The sequence below is a fragment of the Saccopteryx bilineata genome, chromosome 6, assembly GCF_036850765.1.
Source record: "Saccopteryx bilineata isolate mSacBil1 chromosome 6, mSacBil1_pri_phased_curated, whole genome shotgun sequence".
Lineage (NCBI taxonomy): Eukaryota > Metazoa > Chordata > Mammalia > Chiroptera > Emballonuridae > Saccopteryx > Saccopteryx bilineata.
In genome coordinates, this window is record NC_089495.1 from 74,987,196 (window position 1) to 75,009,092 (window position 21,897).

Consider the following 21,897-nt stretch of genomic DNA (forward strand, 5'->3'; position numbering starts at 1 on the left):
AGAAGCAGATGGGCGCTTCTCCTGTATGCCCTGGCCGGGAATCGAACCCGGGGCTTCTGCACACCAGGCCAATGCTCTACCACTGAGCAAACTGGCCAGGGCCGAGTTTTAAGAAATTTTTAAAAAGTTTTAAATCATATTTAAGTGGTAGTGGAAAAATAGTAAGTTACCAAAATCATTCCCTAAAAACAATTCTCAGATATAATTTGGAAAAATAAGGCCCTGGCCTTATGGATGTCTGGGTTTGATTCCCAATCAGGGCACACAGGAGAAGCAACCAACTGCTTCGCCCCCTCCTCCCCCCGCTTTCCCTCCTTCCCTCACCTCAGCCAGTGGCTCAATTGGTTTCAGTGTGCTGTCGACTGCCCCCCCGTGCGCCCCCCCATCAGCCTCTGGCACTAAAAATAGCATCAGCTCCAGAGGGGGTTGCCGGGTAGATCCCTGTCTCAGATGCATACGGGAGTCTGCCTCACTATCTCCCCTCCTCACTTTAAAAAAAAAAAAGGTTTCAAATGATGTAACTCCAAGTTTCTCCTTAAAGTTTCAATAGAATACAAGGAAATGATCAAACACCAGATTGACAAATTATTTACTTAAGATTGAGGAAGAAAAAAGAGAATCATGAACAATGTATTGGGGGGGATGACTATTTGGAAGTTCAAAAGTTTATCTAAGTGCAAACTCGATCACTAACTCTGCATGATGTTGCAGAAGTGAGGGGAACCACGTTTGCTAAAGTGATTGTGGTGATAGCAATGTATTAGCCTCAGAAGCTGCTGAGGTGGTCCATTCTATCCTAGGACAGTGTAAAAAAAAAAAGTTTATCTACGACAAGTTCTTCCCAATTTCATAATTCTCATTCTTTTATGAACAAATTTCATTAAGACTTTGGACCCTTAATAGATAATTTACTACATTTATTACCAACTTCTTGGTAAGATAATGGCCCTCCTACTTCTAAAGTTTTCTTTAATACAGCTGTTACTAAAGAGACAAATTACTCAAAGTCTTTAATAAAATAATAAAAAGAATTATTCCTAATAAATTAGAATAACTTATTAGTGAACTATACATTTAAGTATACTTTATATTTAGAATACAGAAACAAACATTTCTTGCTTTCATCTTTTTCATTATAAGTACACTATTGAATATTATTTATGTACATTATTTTATGTCTATCATTGTTATAGTAATCAAAATAGTCTGAATTTATGGAGAGACCATCAGTTATCCCTAAGTGTACAGCCTTCCACTTCTTAAGATTTAGATTTAATTGGTATATACTTTTCATTTACTCTAAATATCAATAAACAAAAGAAAAAAAACACATCCTCTTCACCTATAAGGGTAACGGCATTTAGAGGTTCTTCCTGCCCTATTATTATGTTTCCTAGACTCAGTCTACAGGAATGTCGCTTGGATCACACCAGTCTCTCCTGAGAAAGGAAGTCACCAGTTCCTTGGCCACACCTCTCCTTCCTCCACATACACTTCTTTTTCTCTCCTTTCTCTCTCCCCATATGGACAAATCCTTTATTTTTCTTTCCACCTTATTCTCCTAAGGATAAAATCATATTGCTTAGATCATTTAACAAAGTCACCAGGACAATACTTTAAGATTCGGCCACATTTTTAACTACATAGTCATTTTTTTTCTTTTTTTTTTCTCCAAAAGTCATTTCTAGCTGCACCTTTTTTATTTTTCAATTACAGTTCACATTCAATATTACTTTTTATTATCTTCCAGTGTACAGCAAAGTGGCTAGACAATCATATACTTTACAAAGTATTACCCCGAATATTTCCAGGACCCATCTGGCACCATATATAGTTATTATATATTTCCTATGCTTTTACATCTCCATAACTATTTTGTGTACCTGCATCTTATTAAGATATTCATTAATAAGGGAGTCAAATACTAAGGATTGGAACTGACAAACATACAGAATTAAAGTTAGCGTGTCACTGAGTAATACTTCATTGTATGTGTGTGTATACATATACACACATACACACACACAAACACACCACATTTTTCTTTGTCCATTTATCCAGCAATAGACATTCAGACTGTTTCCCTGTCTTGGCTATTGTGAATATACTGAAAGAACATGGGAGTGCAGAGAGCTCTTAGCCTGCTTTCAATTCTTTTGGACATGTACCCAGAAGTAGAAATCCTACCATACGCAATAATATGGATGAACCTGGAGGACATTGTACTAAGTGAAATACACCAGTCACAGAAAGACAAATACTGCACAATTTTATGTAAATGAGGCACCTACAAATAGTCCAACTCATAGAAACTGACCGTAGAATGGGGGTTGCCAGCAACTGGGTGGGGGGCAGAATGGGGAGTTGCTATTCAGTAGGTACACAGTTTGTTATAAAAGAAGAGTAAGTTCTAGAGATCTGCTAGTACAACATCATGCCTATAGTTAAAACTGTATAGTGCACTAAGAATTTGGCAATAGAGCAGATCTCCTGTTAGTACCACAATTAAAAAAATTACCATGAGAAAATCCGTAAATTAATCCATATGTATGAGAGCAAGCAAGAAAGAAGAGCAGCAGCTCAGTGGGACTTTCTCTCAGCATTTTGGGTCCATCCCGTCCTCTCATATTTCATGCAAGTGGACAGAGCCATCCCTAAGTGTTCTTTGCTCCCTTCATAGTGTTCATGCTCTCACTTGATCATCATTCACCAAGTATTTTTACAACTCAATCTAGCTCTTAATATACTAAGAGTTAGAACTTTAAATCTACCATAAATTTGAAAAAATGAAGTGGGAAATAAGAAGTTGTCATGAAGATTGTATATACCATGAAATTTAGAGGACACACAGTAGTCTGAAATGTTATCATAAAAATATCAATAAGTTAGGCCCTGGCCGGTTGGCTCAGCGGTAGAGCGTCGGCCTAGCGTGCGGAGGACCCGGGTTCGATTCCCGGCCAGGGCACACAGGAGAAGCGCCCATTTGCTTCTCCACCCCTCCGCCGCGCTTTCCTCCCTGTCTCTCTCTTCCCCTCCCGCAGCCAAGGCTCCATTGGAGCAAAGATGGCCCGGGCGCTGGGGATGGCTCTGTGACCTCTGCCTCAGGCGCTAGAGTGGCTCTGGTCGCAACATGGCGACGCCCAGGATGGGCAGAGCATCGCTCCCTGGTGGGCAGAGCATCGCCCCTGGTGGGCGTGCCGGGTGGATCCCGGTCGGGCGCATGCGGGAGTCTGTCTGACTGTCTCTCCCTGTTTCCAGCTTCAGAAAAAAAAAAAAAATATATCAATAAGTTAATAAAATAGCTAATATTTACAGAATATTTGCTATCAGTCATCTAAGCCTTTTACTTGTAATAGCTCATTTAATCCTCAAAATTGTTCTTATGCAATAGGTCCTAGTGTGGTTCGATTTTACAGGTAAGAAATAGAAGGACAGAGAGAATAAGAAAACTGGCCAAAACCAGATGGTCAATATTAGCTGACTGGGGCTTGTAACCAGGCATCTGACTTCCTGTCCCAGCAAAGAATGGCTTCCTGAATGAGGCAAGAGGTAGCTTGGCCTGCAAAAATGGCTGTCTAGAGGAGGCAAAAGCTGGCCTAACTGGTTGACAAAGCTTGTGTAATAGGGACATAAAATGCAAATAAGCAACAAGTAATTAGACAGCAGAATTCCAGAAAAGTCTGAAGTGTTTTTGTACTCGCCGTGGTGAGTAAGTGGGAGCCATGATGGGTCATGAGTGAGAGTGCACAGTTCAAGTGTGCACACAAGATTTGAGAAGAGCAATAGACAAAATCTTTAATCTCTTTATGAAAATCAAGAATCAAAATACCATAAGCATTTAACCATCTTATCAAAGCAAGCATCTTTGAATTCAAACTATATCAAAACCTTAAGAGGAAAATAAAAACTGAACCCTGAATTCATTTGTGAGAGTAAAATCTAAATGCAAAGGTAATCCCTGCCAGCAGCAGCCTTCCAGATGGGGGTACAGGTGCAGAGGAGGGAAAGCCCCGTGCGTACACCCACATATGTAACCCAACCTTTAGAAGTTAATGTGCCTTCTTTCTGACTCTTGTTAGTAGTACACTAAAGTTTCAAGTCAATGGAATTTTTTCAAAAGATAGTTTATCAAAACTTTTATAATTCGCCTGACCTCTGGTGGCGCAGTGGATTAAGCGTCAACCTGGAACGCTGAGGTCGCCAGTTCAAAACCCTGGGCTTGCCTGGTCAAGGTACATATGGGAGTTGATGCTTCCTGTTCCTCCCCCCTTCTCTCTTTCTCTCTCAGTCTCTCTTCTCTAAAATGAATAAATAAAAAATAATTAAAAAATAATAATAATTAAAACTTTTATAATTAAAAGAATACGGCCCTGGCCGGTTGGCTCAATGGTAGAGCGTCGGCCTGGCGTGCAGAAGTCCCGGGTTCGATTCCCGGCCAGGGCACACAGGAAACGCGCCCATCTGCTTCTCCACTCCTCCCCCTCTTCTTCCTCTCTGTCTCTCTCTTCCCCTCCCACAGCCGAGGCTCCATTGGAGCAAAGATGGTCCGGGTGCTAGGGATGGCTCCTTGGCCTCTGCCCCAGGCGCTAGAGTGGCTCTGGTCGTGACAGAGAGACGCCCCGGAGGGGCAGAGCGTCGCCCCCTGGTGGGCAGAGCGTCGCCCCTGGTGGGCGTGCCGGGTGGATCCCGGTCGGGCGCATGCGGGAGTCTGTCTGACTGTCTCTCCCCGTTTCCAGCTTCAGAAAATACAAAAAAAAAAAAAAAAAAAAAAGAATATAACATTAATCCCAATAGCTAGGTTTATTAGTGCCTTTAAAATTTATTAAACATAGAATTTTATCTAAACATATGCTTTAAAAATATACAAAGAACCTCCCTGACATGTTCTCTCCACCCCTGTGTTATTGTGCCACTGTCCTCACCTTATATTAAATGTTCATTACTGTCCTCCCTTTTAGAACATACATCTAAAAATGGTAAGACTTTGCCCTTTTCACCACAAAACTGAGTTCCCAATGCCTCAAACAGAGCTGGGCACACTGGAGCTGAAGAAATATTTGATAAACATTTTCATTCATCTATCCATTTATTTATTCATTTATTGAGTCAAATCCATACTGATACACAAGCCCTAAAATAGTGTAATTTGCCCGACCTTGATGTGTAGAAGTGGAAGCAATTTTTGGTTATAAAACTGTATCATGCTGAAACAGATATGCCATTTTACAGAGTCCATAGCATTGTTTTTAGTGGTACTGGGCATAGGGTTTGCATGGGGTGGTGGGAAATCAGGGAGATAAGTACATTTGATTGTAGCAATTTTGAAGCAATACGTCTGACTAGATCGGGCGCGTTCAGGGTGGTATGGCTGTAGACAGCAATACATCTGAAATTGTTCTGTGGGGGGTTGGATGTATTCTTCTCTGAATAGTTGTTTACAAAAGATGTAGAATTGGACTTAAAAAATGACAACTAGAGCCCTGGCCGGCTGGCTCAGTGGTAGAGCGTCAGCCTGGCGTGCAGAAGTCCCGGGTTCAATTCCCGGCCAGGGCACACAGGAAACGCGCCCATCTGCTTCTCCACTCCTCCCCCTCTCCTTCCTCTCTGTCTCTCTCTTCCCCTCCCGCAGCCAAGGCTCCATTGGAGCAAAGATGGCCCGGGCACTGGGGATGGCTCCTTGGCCTCTGCCCCAGGCGCTAGAGTGGCTCTGGTCACAACAGAGCAACGCCCCAGAGGGGCAGAGCATCGCCCCCTGGTGGGCAGAGCGTTGCCCCTGGTGGGCGTGCCGGGTGGATCCCGGTCGGGCGCATGCAGGAGTCTGTCTGACTGTCTCTCCCTGTTTCCAGCTTCAGAAAAATACACACACACACACACAAAAAGATGACAACTAGAAAGAAAAGCAAACAGCAACTCCTAATCGTGCTGTAGGAGAATGTACATAGCAAAAGAGTGGGGTCGGGCATGGCCTATAGTGGCCTGGGTTGTAGATAGCACACCAAGGTATTTATGATTTAAAGGCCCCCAGGCTAGGACATACAGTGCTATTAGAGTCTCTAAGCTGATTGGAATATCCAGATGGGTCCAGAGGACAAGCCCACGGTATCTCCTTTGAAGGGGTAACCTTTCCACTGCTAGTTATTCCAGTAGTTCTGAGGAGAGGAAGTCAGTTCTTACATTTCCAGAAAGCACTAGAGAAAACAAAATTCTACTTCAACTTTAAAAGAAGGCAGAAAGACAATGTTCCAAGCTAGGGTTATCAAGACAGTAAGCAGCCCCCGCAGAATGGAGCAATCAGAAACAGATGCACGCTCACATGGACAACTGGAGGGAGGGAGTGGAGGACAGTCCTTAGCCACCTACTTCACCCTCCACTCTCCCTTTCTCTGAGCTGGGCTTCATTTCCCTACAGATGCCTATCACCTTTACACAACACAAAGAAGACTTCCTAGTCTAGTATCCAGCCATAATTGCTGAGTAAATACACTGACAACTTCCACATTTGCATTTGGATGCTCTACTGTCCCGTCCAACCCAGTGTGTTAAAACCTCATTTCCAACTTGCTCACAATCAGCTAGCTGCCTTTTCCATTTGGGCTAGTGGATGCTCAAGTTCAAAAACTGAGTCTTCTTGCTCCTGCACTCTAATCAACCCCTAGCTTGTCATCCTTCAAACGTCTTTGGCATTTCTCCCCATTCACATTCTCACTGCTTTCAGCAGTTGGCATTCGTATCCAAACTCCCAAGAACTGTGACAAGTTCCTAACATCTCTCCAGCCTCAAAGCTAATTCTCATTCAATCCATTCTATATACTACACACTACCCCAATCTATCTAGATCTCTACTTTCAACATTTTAACTTCCTGCTCAAAATCTTTTGGTAATAATCCCACTACCTAAGAGATAATGTTTAAACTCCCGGCCAGGATTCTCAAGGTACCACTCAAGCTGGTCTCAACTCACCTGTCATTCTGCTGCCAAACAAAAAACTAGAAATGCATGCCTTATGCTTCACCTCCCCACAAAAACAGCCACCCTCAAAAGTGGATACCTTGCCTGACCAGGCAGTGGTGCAGTGGATAGAGCGTCAGACTGGGATGCGGAGGACCCAGGTTCGAGACCCCGAGGTCACCAGATTGAGTGCGGGCTCATCTGGTTTGAGCAAAGCTCACCAGCTTGAATCTAAGGCCTGGCTCGAGCAAAGGGTTACTCAGTCTGCTGAAGGCCCGCAGTCAGGACACATATGAGAAAGCAATCAATGAACAAGTAAGGTGTCACAATGTGCAATGAAAAAATAATGATTGATGTTTCTCATCTCTCTGTTCCTGTCTGTCTGTCCCTGTCTATCCCTCTCTCTGACTCTGTCTCTGTAAAAAAAAAAAAAAAAAAAAAAAAAACTAACTAAAAAAAAAGTGGATACCTTATTCACTACTCATTCTACACATTGCTTCATCACATCTGGAAGGCTCTGTAAAATGTGACTAGACCTTCTCACCTCTGTGTCTTTGGATGTGCCAATCTTCTTGCAGAGGTGTGCCACCTCTCAACCAAATTCTATTCATCTTTTAGATCCACACTCAAGCCTTACATCTTCTCCAGTACTTTGTTAGATTCTCGCTCCAGGGTGTGATCATGACTGTTTACTGCCGAAACCCTTGTTACTCATAGTGTGGTCCTCACTGGCATGTCCTGGGGAGCTTGCTGGAAATAGAAAACCTCAGCCCTGCGTAGACCTAATGAATTTGAACCTGACCCCAAGAAGTCTGATATGTACACTGATGTTTGAGAAACACCTGCTTAAAGTTGTCTAACTCTCAAAGTTTGGGTACTTTCTCACCCATGGCTTCTAAAAATTACAAAAGCCTCTGGATCTTCAGAGCTTACCTCCTACACAGCCAACTTCATGGAACACATGTCTGACAGATCCACATTAACATGTTAAAGAGCTCCTTCGTCCAATCTTGTTATCCTTCACTAGGACACAGTTAGAAGCAAAATTTTATAATGAAAAGAACACTGGGTTTGGGGTCACAATAAGGGTTTCCACTTGCACTATGCATGTGACCTTGAGCAAGCCACTGAGCCTCTCAGTTTCCATATCTGTAAACTCAGGCAACCACAGTGTCTTATAAAGTGGTTATAATATTACACAAGGCATTAAGCAAAGCATTCAAATGTTATTTTCTTTCTACTCTCCTCCACTTCCACTCTCAAAAGCAGTATTTTTTTCCTTTACATATCTAATAGACTTAAAAGAAGTGTTTTCTATTATTGCATCTAATCCACCCTGCTAGTTATTTAAAAGAGAATTGTCCTTGTTCGTATTCTGCTATGTCCATTCTTGGGCTACTATTAGTTTCATATGTCTTTGGTACTCTAAAATAACACACTCATAAGTTTGATAAATTGGTTTCCTCTTAATGAAGGACAACCATTACTGATGGTCTAAGTCTACCCACAAATAATTTCTAATGACTCGGTAAGAGAAGTGATCACTCTATTTTAAGTCTTGGAAAAGGAATTCTTGAAGTGTTTCTGTGCTTGAGTCATTTCTTGGACTTTGCTTTTCTGAGTCACTATCTGATCCCCACTCTTCTTTTCTGCAACAAGAGAAGAGTTTCATCTTACTGGAATTAGACTGTGCTATTTATTGTTACACTCATGCTCTGTGCTTACCACCTGTTTCAAACCCTCCAATGGCTACATTGATTGCAGGGAATTTTGGGTAACATACTGAATTTTTATTCTTTAATACACTATGCAACATGACTACAATTTATTTTTTTGCTTATAGTTTGGGCTTCAAACACAATTTCAAATTATCAGTAAATCTGTGTGTGGAATTTAATACGCAATGACCTAAACTGTAACAAAAATAACATTCCATTTTATATTTTTTAATAAGTACATATTCCCAGCCAAGAAAGTTTTGAGGAGAGAGTCATGACTTAGTGAGGCTTAGCCATATTAAGTAAAATAGAGAATCAAAAACTGGTAAACAAAAAATTATTCTATATAAAATATATTTACTAGTTCTGTCCTTAAAAACAGGTTCCACGTCAATGCTATATGGTCCAAAGTGTGGTGCTATGATCCTGAGCAACTCAGATTAGTAAAGTTTTACAATCTTTATCCTTCAATAGGAATGTTCCATTATCATGACAAATATAATTGAACATTCATAAATATCCACATGACAGTCATAAAACCTATCAAGGCATATTGCATATGTCAATAAAATCCAAATATTGTATTGTTATTTCTCAACCAGCCCGTGTGGAAGGACCATGCATGCAGTATATTTCTGTTCTGAGGCATACATGTGTTCATTTAACATTCCTAAAATTAGGTGGTCTTATAATCACTGATCTTTGATTTGAAGGCCTATTGTACATCCATTTAAAATTACTTAGCTCACAAGCTGGGGGGAAAAATTTAAATCATAATGCAAAGATATTTGCCATGTATCAAATGAGGTAACATCAATCACATACACAGATCCATTCGGGTGGGGTATAGCTGTGACACTTTCAGTCACATAGCACTAGAAAGAACATCAGCCAAGTTTTAAGGCTGCTTAAGTCTCTGACAATACAGTGGAAGACACTATAAAATCCTAGTTCCATTATTTGCCCAAGGTCATATAAGGCAAGTCACTCTTCTGACTCTTTTCATTTCAAGTATCTGAAGCAAAATGAAAGAACCTGGCTGGGCTCTCCTAGCTTAGGTATATCTAAGGTGAAATACCAACAGGGCCTGCTAGCTTTTCGTCCAGTGTGTCTAAAACCGACGGAGTGGAGGCGGCACGAACACTTCTGAGACAGGCAGCACTCTCCCGCAATGAGCCTCACCTAGCAACTACTCATCACTCCAGCATTTCCTTAGAGTTGTGACTATAAACCATTACGATGCTGCTTCAGACACAAAAGCAAACAATTACAACCCATGAAAGCTTTTCATCTTCCCCATTTCGAAGGCAGGAAAGGAGTAGGTCTTGTTTCTCTTCTACCCACTCAGGATTCAGGATGTATACCTGATGAACATTAAATATCCAAAGGAGGCAATTGATAAGCAACAAGATAAAGGTCTCCAGGTGAGAGCAAGCAATACCCCTAAACTCAGCCTCTCCTGCCCAGCCCTAACCTGTCAGGCCTGTACTGCTTCTGTCAACTGGAGAAGCAATCATTTCTGGCTCCAGCAGCCCACGCCTCACATCAGTAGATGTCTGAGTCTTTAATAAAAAGATTTTTTTTTCTGCCTATTTCCCGTAAGTAGAATGAAAAGGAGGAAGGAAAATATGAGAAAGGACATAGAGTTCTATTTCTTAATAAACTTAGAAAGGCATGCTCTGGACACCCATATTTAATTATCTCATTATTCCTATTTCTCCTCCAAGGCACAAACCAAAGCCCCTTTGATGAAATGAATTCATCACCAAAATAGCCAAGCCTCCAAGGACCCTTCAGATTGGTGCTTAATGCAAAATTCTTTGAGGCCTTATATAAATTTCCACATCTGTTCTTTTTTCATTTGTGTGCTCTACTGGACAACATTTTATAAGTGAATACACACTATTATACACAAAATAAAGCAAGATAATAACTGCCTTCCTTCTCAATATTATGCCAAAAGAAGTCCTAGAAACATGTCAGCCAAACACTGTATCAGGTTTACCCAGAGACACTGATGGTTTTGAAGATTATTTCCATCTCAGTAAATTAAAAAAAAAAAATGCAGAACAAAGGCCTTTCCAAAAAAAAATCTAGCAGCCATCAAAATTATTATATTGTAATGGAATAGTGAAATGTATTAACAGTGATATTTGATATTTATTTAGGTATTTCTCCCCCAAATTGCTCAAAGTCCAGAGCAAACCCTTGTTAAGTTGATAGCAGTTAATATAAACAGAGCTTAATTCAAAGCAGCTGCTTCTCCCAGCTGACTAGCTCTCCTACTTTTTCCCTTTTTAGCTTCTGGAAATCTGGCTTACCTAACGTGTGTTCAAAGCATGTTTCTCATCTACTCCTTTTTCAGGGAATTTTATGACACTATCATTTACATTTAAGAATAACATTAATGTGGGTTATTTATATGGCAAGGTGATTTTTTTTATATGTCCCTAAAATAAATGATTTTCCACTAACACTTTTAGAACACATTTTCATGGGTTTGCTGTGCAAATTTGGTCAGTGATGTCTAAAGCAATACTACTAAGCATCTCAAAAGCAAAAAAGACACAAGCCCCGCCTCCAGCTTGGGAGGGACTGTCAGAAAGCTGTGCGCCCCTGGAAAATGCAGACTAAGTCCATCACCCACAGCCAGTTCCTGCACGGCTGCTCAACAAGCCAGGAATAACCCTAAAATAGAGCTACGCCATGAACCTCAACTTCAAAAATAATAAACAGGGAATAAACTTTTACATACTCTATTTAACATCCGATAGGCTCTACTTTTTAAAAAGAAAAAAAATCAAGTTGTAATGTTATGTCAAATTACATTAAGTATACTTCTTAGTTTGACTTTCTTTCATTGTACACAACTAGAAATAAATAAATTGTATACAACTAGAAATAAATAACTAGACCTCACAAACAGTCCCTGTTGCTAGTTATTATTTTTATTGCCCAGGATAAAAACCACAAATATTATATTATCTGAGAGACTTTTTATGTCATTACTGCAGTAGCATTTTGATGAAGAAAACAGATGGGGGGGTGCCAAAAGAGCAGCTAGGTCTTCTGCCCGGAAAATATGGCTGTAATGTGCACTGGAATTCAGTAAAATCAAGATTATGAACACCTAGCTTGACAAGTCGTGGTGCAGTGGATAGAGTGTTCACCTGGGACACTAAGGTCCAAGGTTGCCAGCTTGAGTGCAGGTTCATCCGGCTTGAGCACCATGTCACCAGCTTGAGCATGGGGGTCAATGGCTTGGCTTGAGCCCCCCACCCAACCCCTGACAAAGCACATATGGGAAGCAATCAATGAACAACTAAGGTGCTGCAACTACGAGTTGATGCTTCTCATATCTCTCTCTCTTTCTCCACTCTCTCTCCCTCCTCTGTCTTTCTGCCTCTCTCTCAAAAAAGAAAAAAAATTATGAGCACCTATTTCAAAAAGCACAACTCACAAGCCCTGCAGAAGCCTTTCAAAGAAGAGCATCTGATCTAGTGTATCTAAGGACACATGTATCCTCATGACCAAATGACAGACTTTTCACAGACATGAGGGAGAAAAATGGGATAATAAAAATAAATAAATAAAACAAAATTTTATATTTGGGTTTGTGTTGTAGACTGATTGGTTGTGGTTTCATGACAGTGTTTTTGGGGGTTTTGTTTGTTTGATTTCTCTCTTTTTTTTAAGTATGGAATTAAACCTTTTTAAAGAAACAGATCCAAATCCAATTAAAATATTTACGGTATATTATTTCAAAAAATTATTTCAAAGATTTGAGGTCTCAAGAAAATTGTATTGGTTCTACATATGCAAGGGCAAGAGCAAAGAACTTAAAAGTCTATTCTCTGGTTTCCCACTTTGCTAAGCTAACAAAATAGATAAATTGTAAAAGGCTGACTAAACATAAATGTCAGAAAACATATGTGCTTTAATATCAGCTCCCAATTAAATATAGTTTAAGTAGCCTAAATTCCCATAAAAAAGCCTATAGCTAACCATCGTAATTTAATTAGCCATAGGCCAGATTTTTTTCCTGCATGTTCTTCTACAGGGGACATTATCTTCATAAGGTCAAGAAGAGAAAGACGAATTAGGAACATGGTCACAATGGTAATTCCAATCATTTAGTGAACATTACTATATGCCCGGTACTATACACTCCACATACCTGACTTCATGCCATTGTTACAACATCCTGCAAGGTAGGGGCTATCCCCCAAAAAGGCATTATTTGCTGAGCTCCAAGAGAATGACAATTACATCGTTGTTCACTGAGAAACAAAGTGATCACTGGGAGGAAAATAACCTGTCTCAGGTCATTCGGCCACCAAGTAACTGAACGGGATGGCAGTTGTAAACTCATGTCCAGGGACACCCAAATCCCTGCTCTCATCCAAGATGCTTCTCTGCTTCTGACAACTGATGCACATCAGCTGAGCTCCTTGTTCCATCCAAGGAGAGGGGCACTGAGGAACTCAGCCTAGGCTACACACTGCTCACAAATATTAGGGGGGATTTTATCACTTCATATTGATTTTGAAATATCCCCTAATTTTTGTGAGCCATACAAATATGGTTCAAATGAATGCCTAAGAAATCTTCATGTTTCTATGTGCTCATCCATAGTCTGCAAATGTTCTATATCATGCCAAAGTTAAAGGTAATTTGTGGCTTTTTTTTTTTTTACTTTGGTGTTTAATGCTAGGTAAGGTAAGAGGTACTAAGGCATGTTTCTTGATTTTGGAGAGAATAAAGCTTACTATAAACTTGTTAGTAAATTTTACTAACTTTTAATTTTCTTCATAAGAAGTAACCTCTACTATAAGTTCCTGCCTTTAAAATTTTATATCCCTTGCCCTTGAATTTCTACAAGATACTTCAACTACCTATATAACCACCATATTTTTCCACCCAAAAGTCTTAAACATACATTTAGATTTATTTCCACAAAATGAAAAGTGACTACTGATGATATGAAAACATTAAAATGTTTCTAAAATTTCATATATGTATGTAACATCCCTCAACTCTCAGTTAAGGAATATTAGTATTTATGTCATAAGCATAAAGATTAAAATGTACATCATTTGAAAGGCACGTGGCCCAAGTTTCCAATTTTAGTTTCTTACTCACACATTGAGAGGAAACACATTATTTTAAATTGTAGAGTATGTTGTAGTATCCCATATCATTACTCTGAAGTAAGTGAAAGGCAATAGACACCAAAGGTTGAATAATGACTGCTTTGCCAGATCTGTTTTGCAATTTTGAAAGATGAGAATAAATAGAAGACAACTTGGCAAAGAAAAAAATCAGTTCTCATGTTCAAAGCTTGTTTTAAAATTTCCAGGAAATATCCATAATTAAATGCTAATTTTCAAATACACATTTAACACTTAAAAGTGTCAGGAACTACGGAGATAACAGGACTATCGTCCTTGTCCTCAAATATGTTTCGAGTCTAGGGAATAATAAGGCGTAGATGGAAACAATAAGGGCTTTGAAAGTCCAGATGAGAAACCAATGTCACTTTTAATGGAAGTGTTCCCTGATTAAACAGGTGAAATGACTGTTCAACTCCACAGTCCCAGAGAACCTGTGTATTTATCTTAACACAATGTATTTTAATTGTAAACATATGGGGACATTTCCTCAGTTATAATGGGAACCCCACTAAGAGCAGGACTCCATCTTCTTTATGTCTGTGTAAGTATCTGCCAACAAGAAGACACTGAGTCAATGCCAGCTGTATGACAAACAAATGAATGGCTTCTCTAAAACTAACCCTTCTCCTTAGTGCATTAACTGCTATTTTCTGCTCAGCAGCTCTGGAAATAGACCGCAGCACACTCACCTCACATGTATACCCTCACACATACAATCAGTTAAATCAGACCAGAATATCACATGAAAGAAAAACAAAGCCTAACTCCTCTAGTTACTTGTGAAGCTGTCATTTTCAAAAAATGACTAAATGAACTCCAGATACTGTAGTGCATGTAATATTAAAAGTTTAATTAATTCAGCATAGGCAGCCCTAAAGGTGATAATTGGAAAAACAAGCATCCCTATCGGTAATTTGAAAGACATAAGAATCTCTTCACAACAAATACACCTGTCTCTGTTTATTCCTTTGAAGGACATTGTTATAAATGCTATCTAGTCAGGAGAAGCAAATTCTACTCATCCTCCCGTTGAACTGACTGGTGATAACTGCTAATCAGATGAGCCGCGAGGTAAGACTCTTTGGAGTAAAAATACAGGTTGGGTTACTTGTGAAGGTAAAGATTCCAGCCAGAAAAGTCCAGAACATAGAGCGTCCCCCGCACAGCAGGGCAGAATCGGGCCCTGTAGCTTTCTGGACTGGAAGAAGTGAAGAGTTGAGGAAGGCATCCAGAGCTGGCACCCAGAAACTTGTTTATCTATCTAGGAAATAAATTATGAACTAATTATGGAGAGAAACAAATACCAGATAAAACTTCAGTTATTCTGTAGTCTGTCCTAGCAACAGACCTGCCTCACTCCTGATAACCTCTCTCTGAAGCTAAGCAGACTCTTAGATACTCAGATTTTACAATTAAAGAACATTTGAAAACATGGCTTTACATTTTCACTGCTGGCCTTAAACAGAGCCTTTGGCAACCCAACAAAATGTACATTCCCCTTTCAGCACCTACCTAACAGCAGAGAATGACTGGATAGGACAGAGATGCGTGCAACGCAGCAAACTTCCTTTCTGTGTTACTCTCTTCCAATTCTCGGGAGCAAGGGAAGTCTAAAATAGTAACATGAATTGACAGGTGGAAGTCACCATGCTCAAGTTACAGATCCAAGTTTGGATACCATGAAGTTGGCTTTTTGTTCCTTTTATTTATTTTTTTAAACAGATTAAGATGTTAAGAAGCTCCTTTGAAATACATGAACAAGTGTCAAAATGTAAAACCAGGTTTCAATCAGAAAAAGGTAGAAATTACATCATTCAAGGTAGGTTCATTTTTACTTACATGAATAAAAATCTTAATGAACACACACCCACCCATTCGCATGCCACGCCCAGGTTGGCCGACCATTACAAGAGTGCCATCTGGGAGCCTAAGAAATGACTGTACTGCCACAAAAACAAGCACCCTTTTTGAACTTGACAGAAGAGTCAAGTCCTTAAAATACTATTTTGAGCCTCCTTTATTTTCACAAGAGAAACACGTGGATACCAATTTTGTTTCCAACTACTCATCCTTTGAGAACTAGCATGTGAAAAAAATAAAAAAAAAGATTTTTCATTTCTGTACCCTACATCTGATAACTAGATCTTTTTTAAAAACTCAGTCAATATCAACAGTTAAAAGTTTTTAACTTAAAATATGTATACATTAAATAATGAAAATAGGTACTAGACACTAATTTTTCTTTGAGTGACTGAAATATTGTGTCCAAAAGCCCTGCTATTCTGTAATGGCGTTATGAACAGAAGGTATCTAAGGAAGTGCTAGAAAGTGGATTGGAATGACAAGCAGGAAAAAACATGCTGAAAAATCTGTTCAAATTCTCAGCTTAAAACTTTCAATATATAATTGGCTAGAGCAATGGTTTGAATACAGAACTTAGTTTATGAGTCAGATTGCTGGGCATATAAAATCAAAACCTTTAATGTTCAACCCTACCTTTCTGCTAACTCCCTTCCCCCAACACAGGATCGCTGGGCTACTCTGTTGAGATGCTCTCTACAATGAGCAACTGCTGTGTGCCTATATCTGACCAGCAGCCACCAGAAAGACCATGGCATTGGCTACGGGAGCGCCCCATTGTGCTGTGGTCACTGGGTCTGCTCTCGTACAGACCTTTCATAGAAACTGCGCAGACACAGCGCAGTGCGAGTCACACCGCCCCTCCTCTGGGGTTAATAACAATGATGCAGTTACAGTTATTCTTTAGTGCCGAAGATACATTTCATGGCCTCGGTAAACGATCTGGATGTAAACATCTTAGTAAACCACTTAGGATAAGTTTAACATCAATCGATCATTCATGGAGATTAAGTCACAAGTTTACCTATTAGCCTTTTTGGGAAGAAAAGAAGTAAAGATGGATCCCATCCGTGAAAGTCAGGAATGTCAAATTTAAAAGTACCAACTGACTTTTGAATATATGCAGTCCCAAAATAAATGCAATAACTCGAATATACTCAGAAAAAAATCAAATTACATCCTGCAAGAAGTAAAATAATTGTTAGAAAATCAGATCTCACATTCTTATGTATATTTACAGAAAATATCACATGTTAATTATGCATAATTACAGAAATATAAAGAGTACTCTAGTTCTGTTTGACTGAAGTTATTATTCCAAATTAAACTGTAAATCTTAAATTGCTAAAAAAATGTGTTTGTAGTTAGGGTCTGGATTATTGACATTATTCAATAACAACAGCTCTTTAAATGATGGCTCCTACCACTCATTCTCACCACACCCAGCTCTCCAAAGCGCCATATACTATTTTTGTTTTTAACACTCCTGTCCATTAACAATAAATGCCTCACGTTTGCCAACCTGGAGGGTAAAACTGTCCTTCCCTATTGGTCATACAAACGCGTATTTTAGATTGTACTTGCAGCAAGACCAATTGTAGGTCTATAAATTTTAATTCCCCTACGAAGGTCAATGCAGTTTTAAACACTGAGTTTTTATAGAGCATTTAAAATAATCAAATACTTTGCCACATTTTTGTTAAATTTAATGTATACAGATGAGCAAAATAATGCCAAAGTACGCACGTAACTTCATACGAATTATAGTAAGTCTTCCCTTTTATATGAACAAACATACTAACAGAAACATATAAAATTATGTTAGTAAGTAAAAAGTTAACATTTTAGCAGAATATTAAAGTCAGTCAGTCAGCATCCTTCCTGTCCACATGATTATCTTTCTGGCACACTAGGAATAAGAAATTCTAAGTTTAAGTCAGGGTTCTCAGCCTGAGCACTAGTGATATTTGGGGTCAGAAATGTTGTGATGGGGACTGCCTGTTCATTAAGAGCAGCATTCAGGCACACTAAAAGCCAGCAGCACCCCCACCCCAGCTGTATCAACAACCAAGAGTATCTCCAGGCACTGCCAAATATCCCACGGGGGACACAACTGCCCCCCAGGTGACAACCATCAGTCTAACCAACACCGAGTCCTTTACAATAAGAACAGGACAGGATTCGACCAGGAGTCTCCACAGTATAAAAGATCAAAAACTAAAAGGAAATACTTTACTGATTAGTAAGCAATCATCTGCTTTCCTTTAAACCTGCTTCCTTTTTAAAAGAATGCCATCTCAGGGCATAAGAGCTGTGGCCAACATTTTTAAGTAGCCATTTGCCAGTTTCCTTGTGTCTCCTAACTTCTTGATTCTGCTGCAGCAGACCCAGGGTGGGCCCAGAGCTCTTCTGCCCAACAAGATGCAATGATCAGGGGAAACGTTCTCGAGCAGAATTAGGGTTCTCACTCAGGAGACCTCGCTAGTACTACTTAGGCACACCTTACTTTTATGGTCTTGTGGTTTCAACTGAAACAAGTTGTTCTGCATACTTCCTACTACAGCTGGAACTACGTGACCTCCTGGTTTCAGTTTGTCAGTAATTTCACTGATAGCTGGGCCGAGATACGTCTTTTCCTAACAATGTAGACCCAACATTCCATGAAGCAGGCTCCAGGGCAAGCTTCGCTCGCTCAGAGCACCATTGGAACTGGAAGCCAGCAAACATGTTTTGCCTAATCCGCAGCCTATTCAAACATTGGCTATAGAATTTCAAAACAGCATGATTTTAAGGGGAAAAGACATTTACTCTTAATAGACAGTGACAACTTAAGAAGAAGATGTTCCAAGTCAAATTTTTTTTTGCCCATCAGATAGGTCTTACGAGAGAATGACAATTAGAAAAATTAAAACAAGTTTTTCCACAGTTGTTTTTCAAGGAAATTACACGGCCCCGCACATTGCAGAAGTAAACGTGCCATTCCGGCCCTTAAACTTAGGGTCTCTCCACTATTTCAATTAATCAGAATTAATAAAAAATGCAGACAGACACATCCCTGCCATGCACGTATCATTGCTCTGTAGCTTAGAAATGCTTATTCAACACATCTAAAAGTATATACAGTCAAAATGGCTTGTTCATTTAAAAATATGTCTTGTTAGGCTTTGAAAAGATTAACCCTACCTGAGATTTTAGGTTCTACTGCTCAAAAACAATGTGTAATATAAAAGATATGTAAAAGCAGGGGTGTTTTTCTTCAGGAAAAAAACTTCCCATATTCAAGGTTTTACAGTCAATGTTTTAATAACTACTGAAGCTAGTACAGCAGGGATATTAAACATATAAACTAAATCTGTGTTTGAAATAGTAGAAACTATTTTTTTTTCATTTCTATTATTTCTATAGACAAATTATTGTTTTCTTCCTTGGAAAAATGTTAATTAGGCTTAAGAGTCATGATATGAAGAGGTAATTATTATTACAAAATTAAATCACTGTGCTGTCACATTTACCTGATAACATGAGTTTATTCTAATTCACTGAAAGCAAATTAGGTTTATAGAGGAAAGAATCCCACAGGACCTCAGAACCGGATCCCGAAGTCAAACAGGCACACACATTTCCATCCACGACGAGACAGCATCACCTGTACACCTCTTCCCCACCCCTCACTTTCACTTTCTCAGCCACACTATAAAACGAGTTAGAAACAGTTCATTTTTTAAAAACAGTCACAACCGCCCAGGTCATTAGCTTGACTTGTTGGTCCGAGCCACTTCTGCTTTACTGCTGTCCCACTCGCATTTTTGTTAGCAATTATGTCTCAATTTCAAACACACAAAAACTATCTTTCAGTGTTTTTACTCTAGGAGTCCTTATATACCTTTCAAATTAGCTTTGTAAGTATAACGAGTATCCTCACCATTAGCAACCAAACACTCACCACGTTGAACAAGCATTAAAATATAAACTGCCATTTGGGTTAGCACAGAGATTTAGAATAAGACCACGACATATTATTAATTACAGACAGCCTCAAAGGCACAGCCCTACGCTATTTTTTTAAGTAGTCTGTTTTGGAATGAGAACCGAGGAAGACAGAGAGAGAAATGATTTTTCAGGCATCATGAACTCTTCAGAATTCTTTTCACTTAAGCTACAAGCCCTAAGTTTAAAAAATAGAGAAAAAGGCAGTGAAACTTACTTGACAGTAACTCGATTTGATAAATCCTGTAGATCCCCAGGATGGAAAAGCTGGGCTTCTTTCAATCCAATCTGTTCACAAGCTTTCAAAAAAACGTTTATATTATCCTGTGAAAAGAAGTGGAAAGTGATTGCTTAGCCAAGCTCTGTCTCAAAGGTTACAGAATTTTTATGATATAACTTCCAAGCTTCAAAGTCCAATTACAGCCAGCAACAAAGGAGACAGCAAGACCGATGAATACATGTATTAAAAAAGGGGGGGCATGCATAACCTTTCAGGGTTTCAGAGCATGAACAGTGGGGCTATCTCATGCCCCAGCATACGCCGTTTCTGTGATCTTTGTGACTGGCACGTTAAACATTACCTGTTACAGGACAAGTGCCTAGCCACTGAGCAGTAATCTACACTTTGATGTCAGCTCTGCTCTGCAAACAAACGCCCTCTTCCCAGCTTTGCACGAGAAGCCTCACCTCTCCTCTTTAAAAATAACTCCAGCTACTGACATTCACCCACCCAGAAACTGTTGGCAGGAAGGAAATAAGAGGAGGAACATTCTGTTTCTATGATTACAAATTACAGAGAGGCTGTGGAATAACACACCTGGAATCTGGGTTTGGTTGCTGAGCCGGCTCTTGACAGACAGGGGAACCATACTATAGGACCCAGGAGAAGCCTCGTGTTCATTGGCTAAATCACAGAGTTTAGGTGTGGTACATTACTCAACGCCCTGCACCTGCCTCAGGAACTGCCTCCAAAAAAAAAGGAAAGAAAGAAAAAGAAAAAAAGTCTACGCTGTCCTCATATCTAATTTCAAAATCAAAATCATCCATTCACAAACCAATACGTAGTTTTCATTTCCGTGAAGACACTGACTTCAATGTATTCTGTGTTACAGCCAGCTGCACTTCAGAAACACACGTTTGGTGAGCCGACTAGCTTGAGCTTTCCCTCTACTCCTCTTAAGAAAACCCTTCACAGGGTTGAGCTTTCAATGATCCCACGTGGATTCCTGACCTTCACTTTGTTAGGCTTCTCAGGCAAGAGAACAGCCTCCTAGCTTGCCAACACACGTCTGTCCACTCACACATGCTGGCAACACCACACCTATGGTGTGAGCCTCACAGCCTCCCCGAAACGTCGCCTCCTTCCCGCACAGCTGACCAGGACCAGGAGGGACCAGAAGTCCACCAAACACTTGAAGAGAGGCGCCCATGCTGAGAAGCTCATCCTCATGGGGAGGAAAGGCAGGCTGGTGTGGCACAGCAGGAGGGAGTGATAAAAACAGAAAGGGCTTGGATTCTTCAACAGGGAGAGGATACAGGGAGAGGGCAAGCAAATGTGCAGCAAGGGAAAAGCAATACTGACTGCTAGGAAATTCAGGGACATAAAGAAATAAAAAAGCGCCTGACCAGGCGGTGGCACAGTGGATAGAGCATCGGACTGGGATGCGGAGGACCCAGGTTCGAAAACCCGAGGTCCCCAGCTTGAGTGCGGACTCATCTGGTTTGAGCAAAGCTCACCAGCTTGGACCCAAGGTCACTGGCTCGAGCAAGGGGTTACTCAGTCTGCTGAAGGCCCACGGTCAAGGCACATATGAGAAAGCAATCAATGAACAACTAAGGTGTTGTAACAAAAAACTGATGATTGATGCTTTTCATCTCTTTCCGTTCCTGTCTGTCTGTCCCTATCTATCCCTCTCTCTGTCTCTATAAAAGGAAGGAAGGAAGGAAGGAAGGAAGGAAGGAAGGAAGGAAGGAAGGAAGGAAGGAAGGAAGGAAGGAAGGAAGGAAGAAAAAAGCTTTGTAGAGGTGGGAGGTTATTCTGGTGTACTATTAGTAAAAGGCAGTGTGGACTACCCAGCTGAAAGCTAAAATCCATGATTCACTTTAACTCAGAGGTCAAAGATTAAAGGAACTTGTAAGTCAAAAGTTGAACAGCTCAATGAAAGCAGTGTCTTATCTGATTTGATGTGGAAAAAAAGGAAATAATGTT

At 40.0% G+C, this 21,897-nt stretch overlaps 1 protein-coding gene and 1 non-coding gene across 9 annotated transcripts in view; one reads left to right on the top strand and one right to left on the bottom strand.

Annotated features, from left to right (window-relative positions):
• Positions 1-21,897, bottom strand: part of LMO7 (LIM domain 7) — a 249,815-nt gene that overhangs the window by 90,071 nt on the left and 137,847 nt on the right. For 4 of the 8 annotated variants that reach the window (XM_066236557.1, XM_066236563.1, XM_066236564.1 and 1 more), the window contains exon 4: positions 19,906-20,012. In XM_066236557.1, the coding sequence (XP_066092654.1) occupies positions 19,906-20,012 (107 nt within the window). Of the gene's footprint in view, positions 1-15,353; positions 15,428-19,905; positions 20,013-20,505; positions 20,605-21,897 lie in introns of those variants that run through there. The other 4 variants (XM_066236566.1, XM_066236559.1, XM_066236558.1 and 1 more) reach the window with 2 other exon arrangements.
• On the top strand, positions 675-807 carry LOC136309788 (small nucleolar RNA SNORA66). Its single transcript, XR_010726429.1, has one exon. It is a non-coding gene; the product is annotated as a small nucleolar RNA SNORA66 (small nucleolar RNA).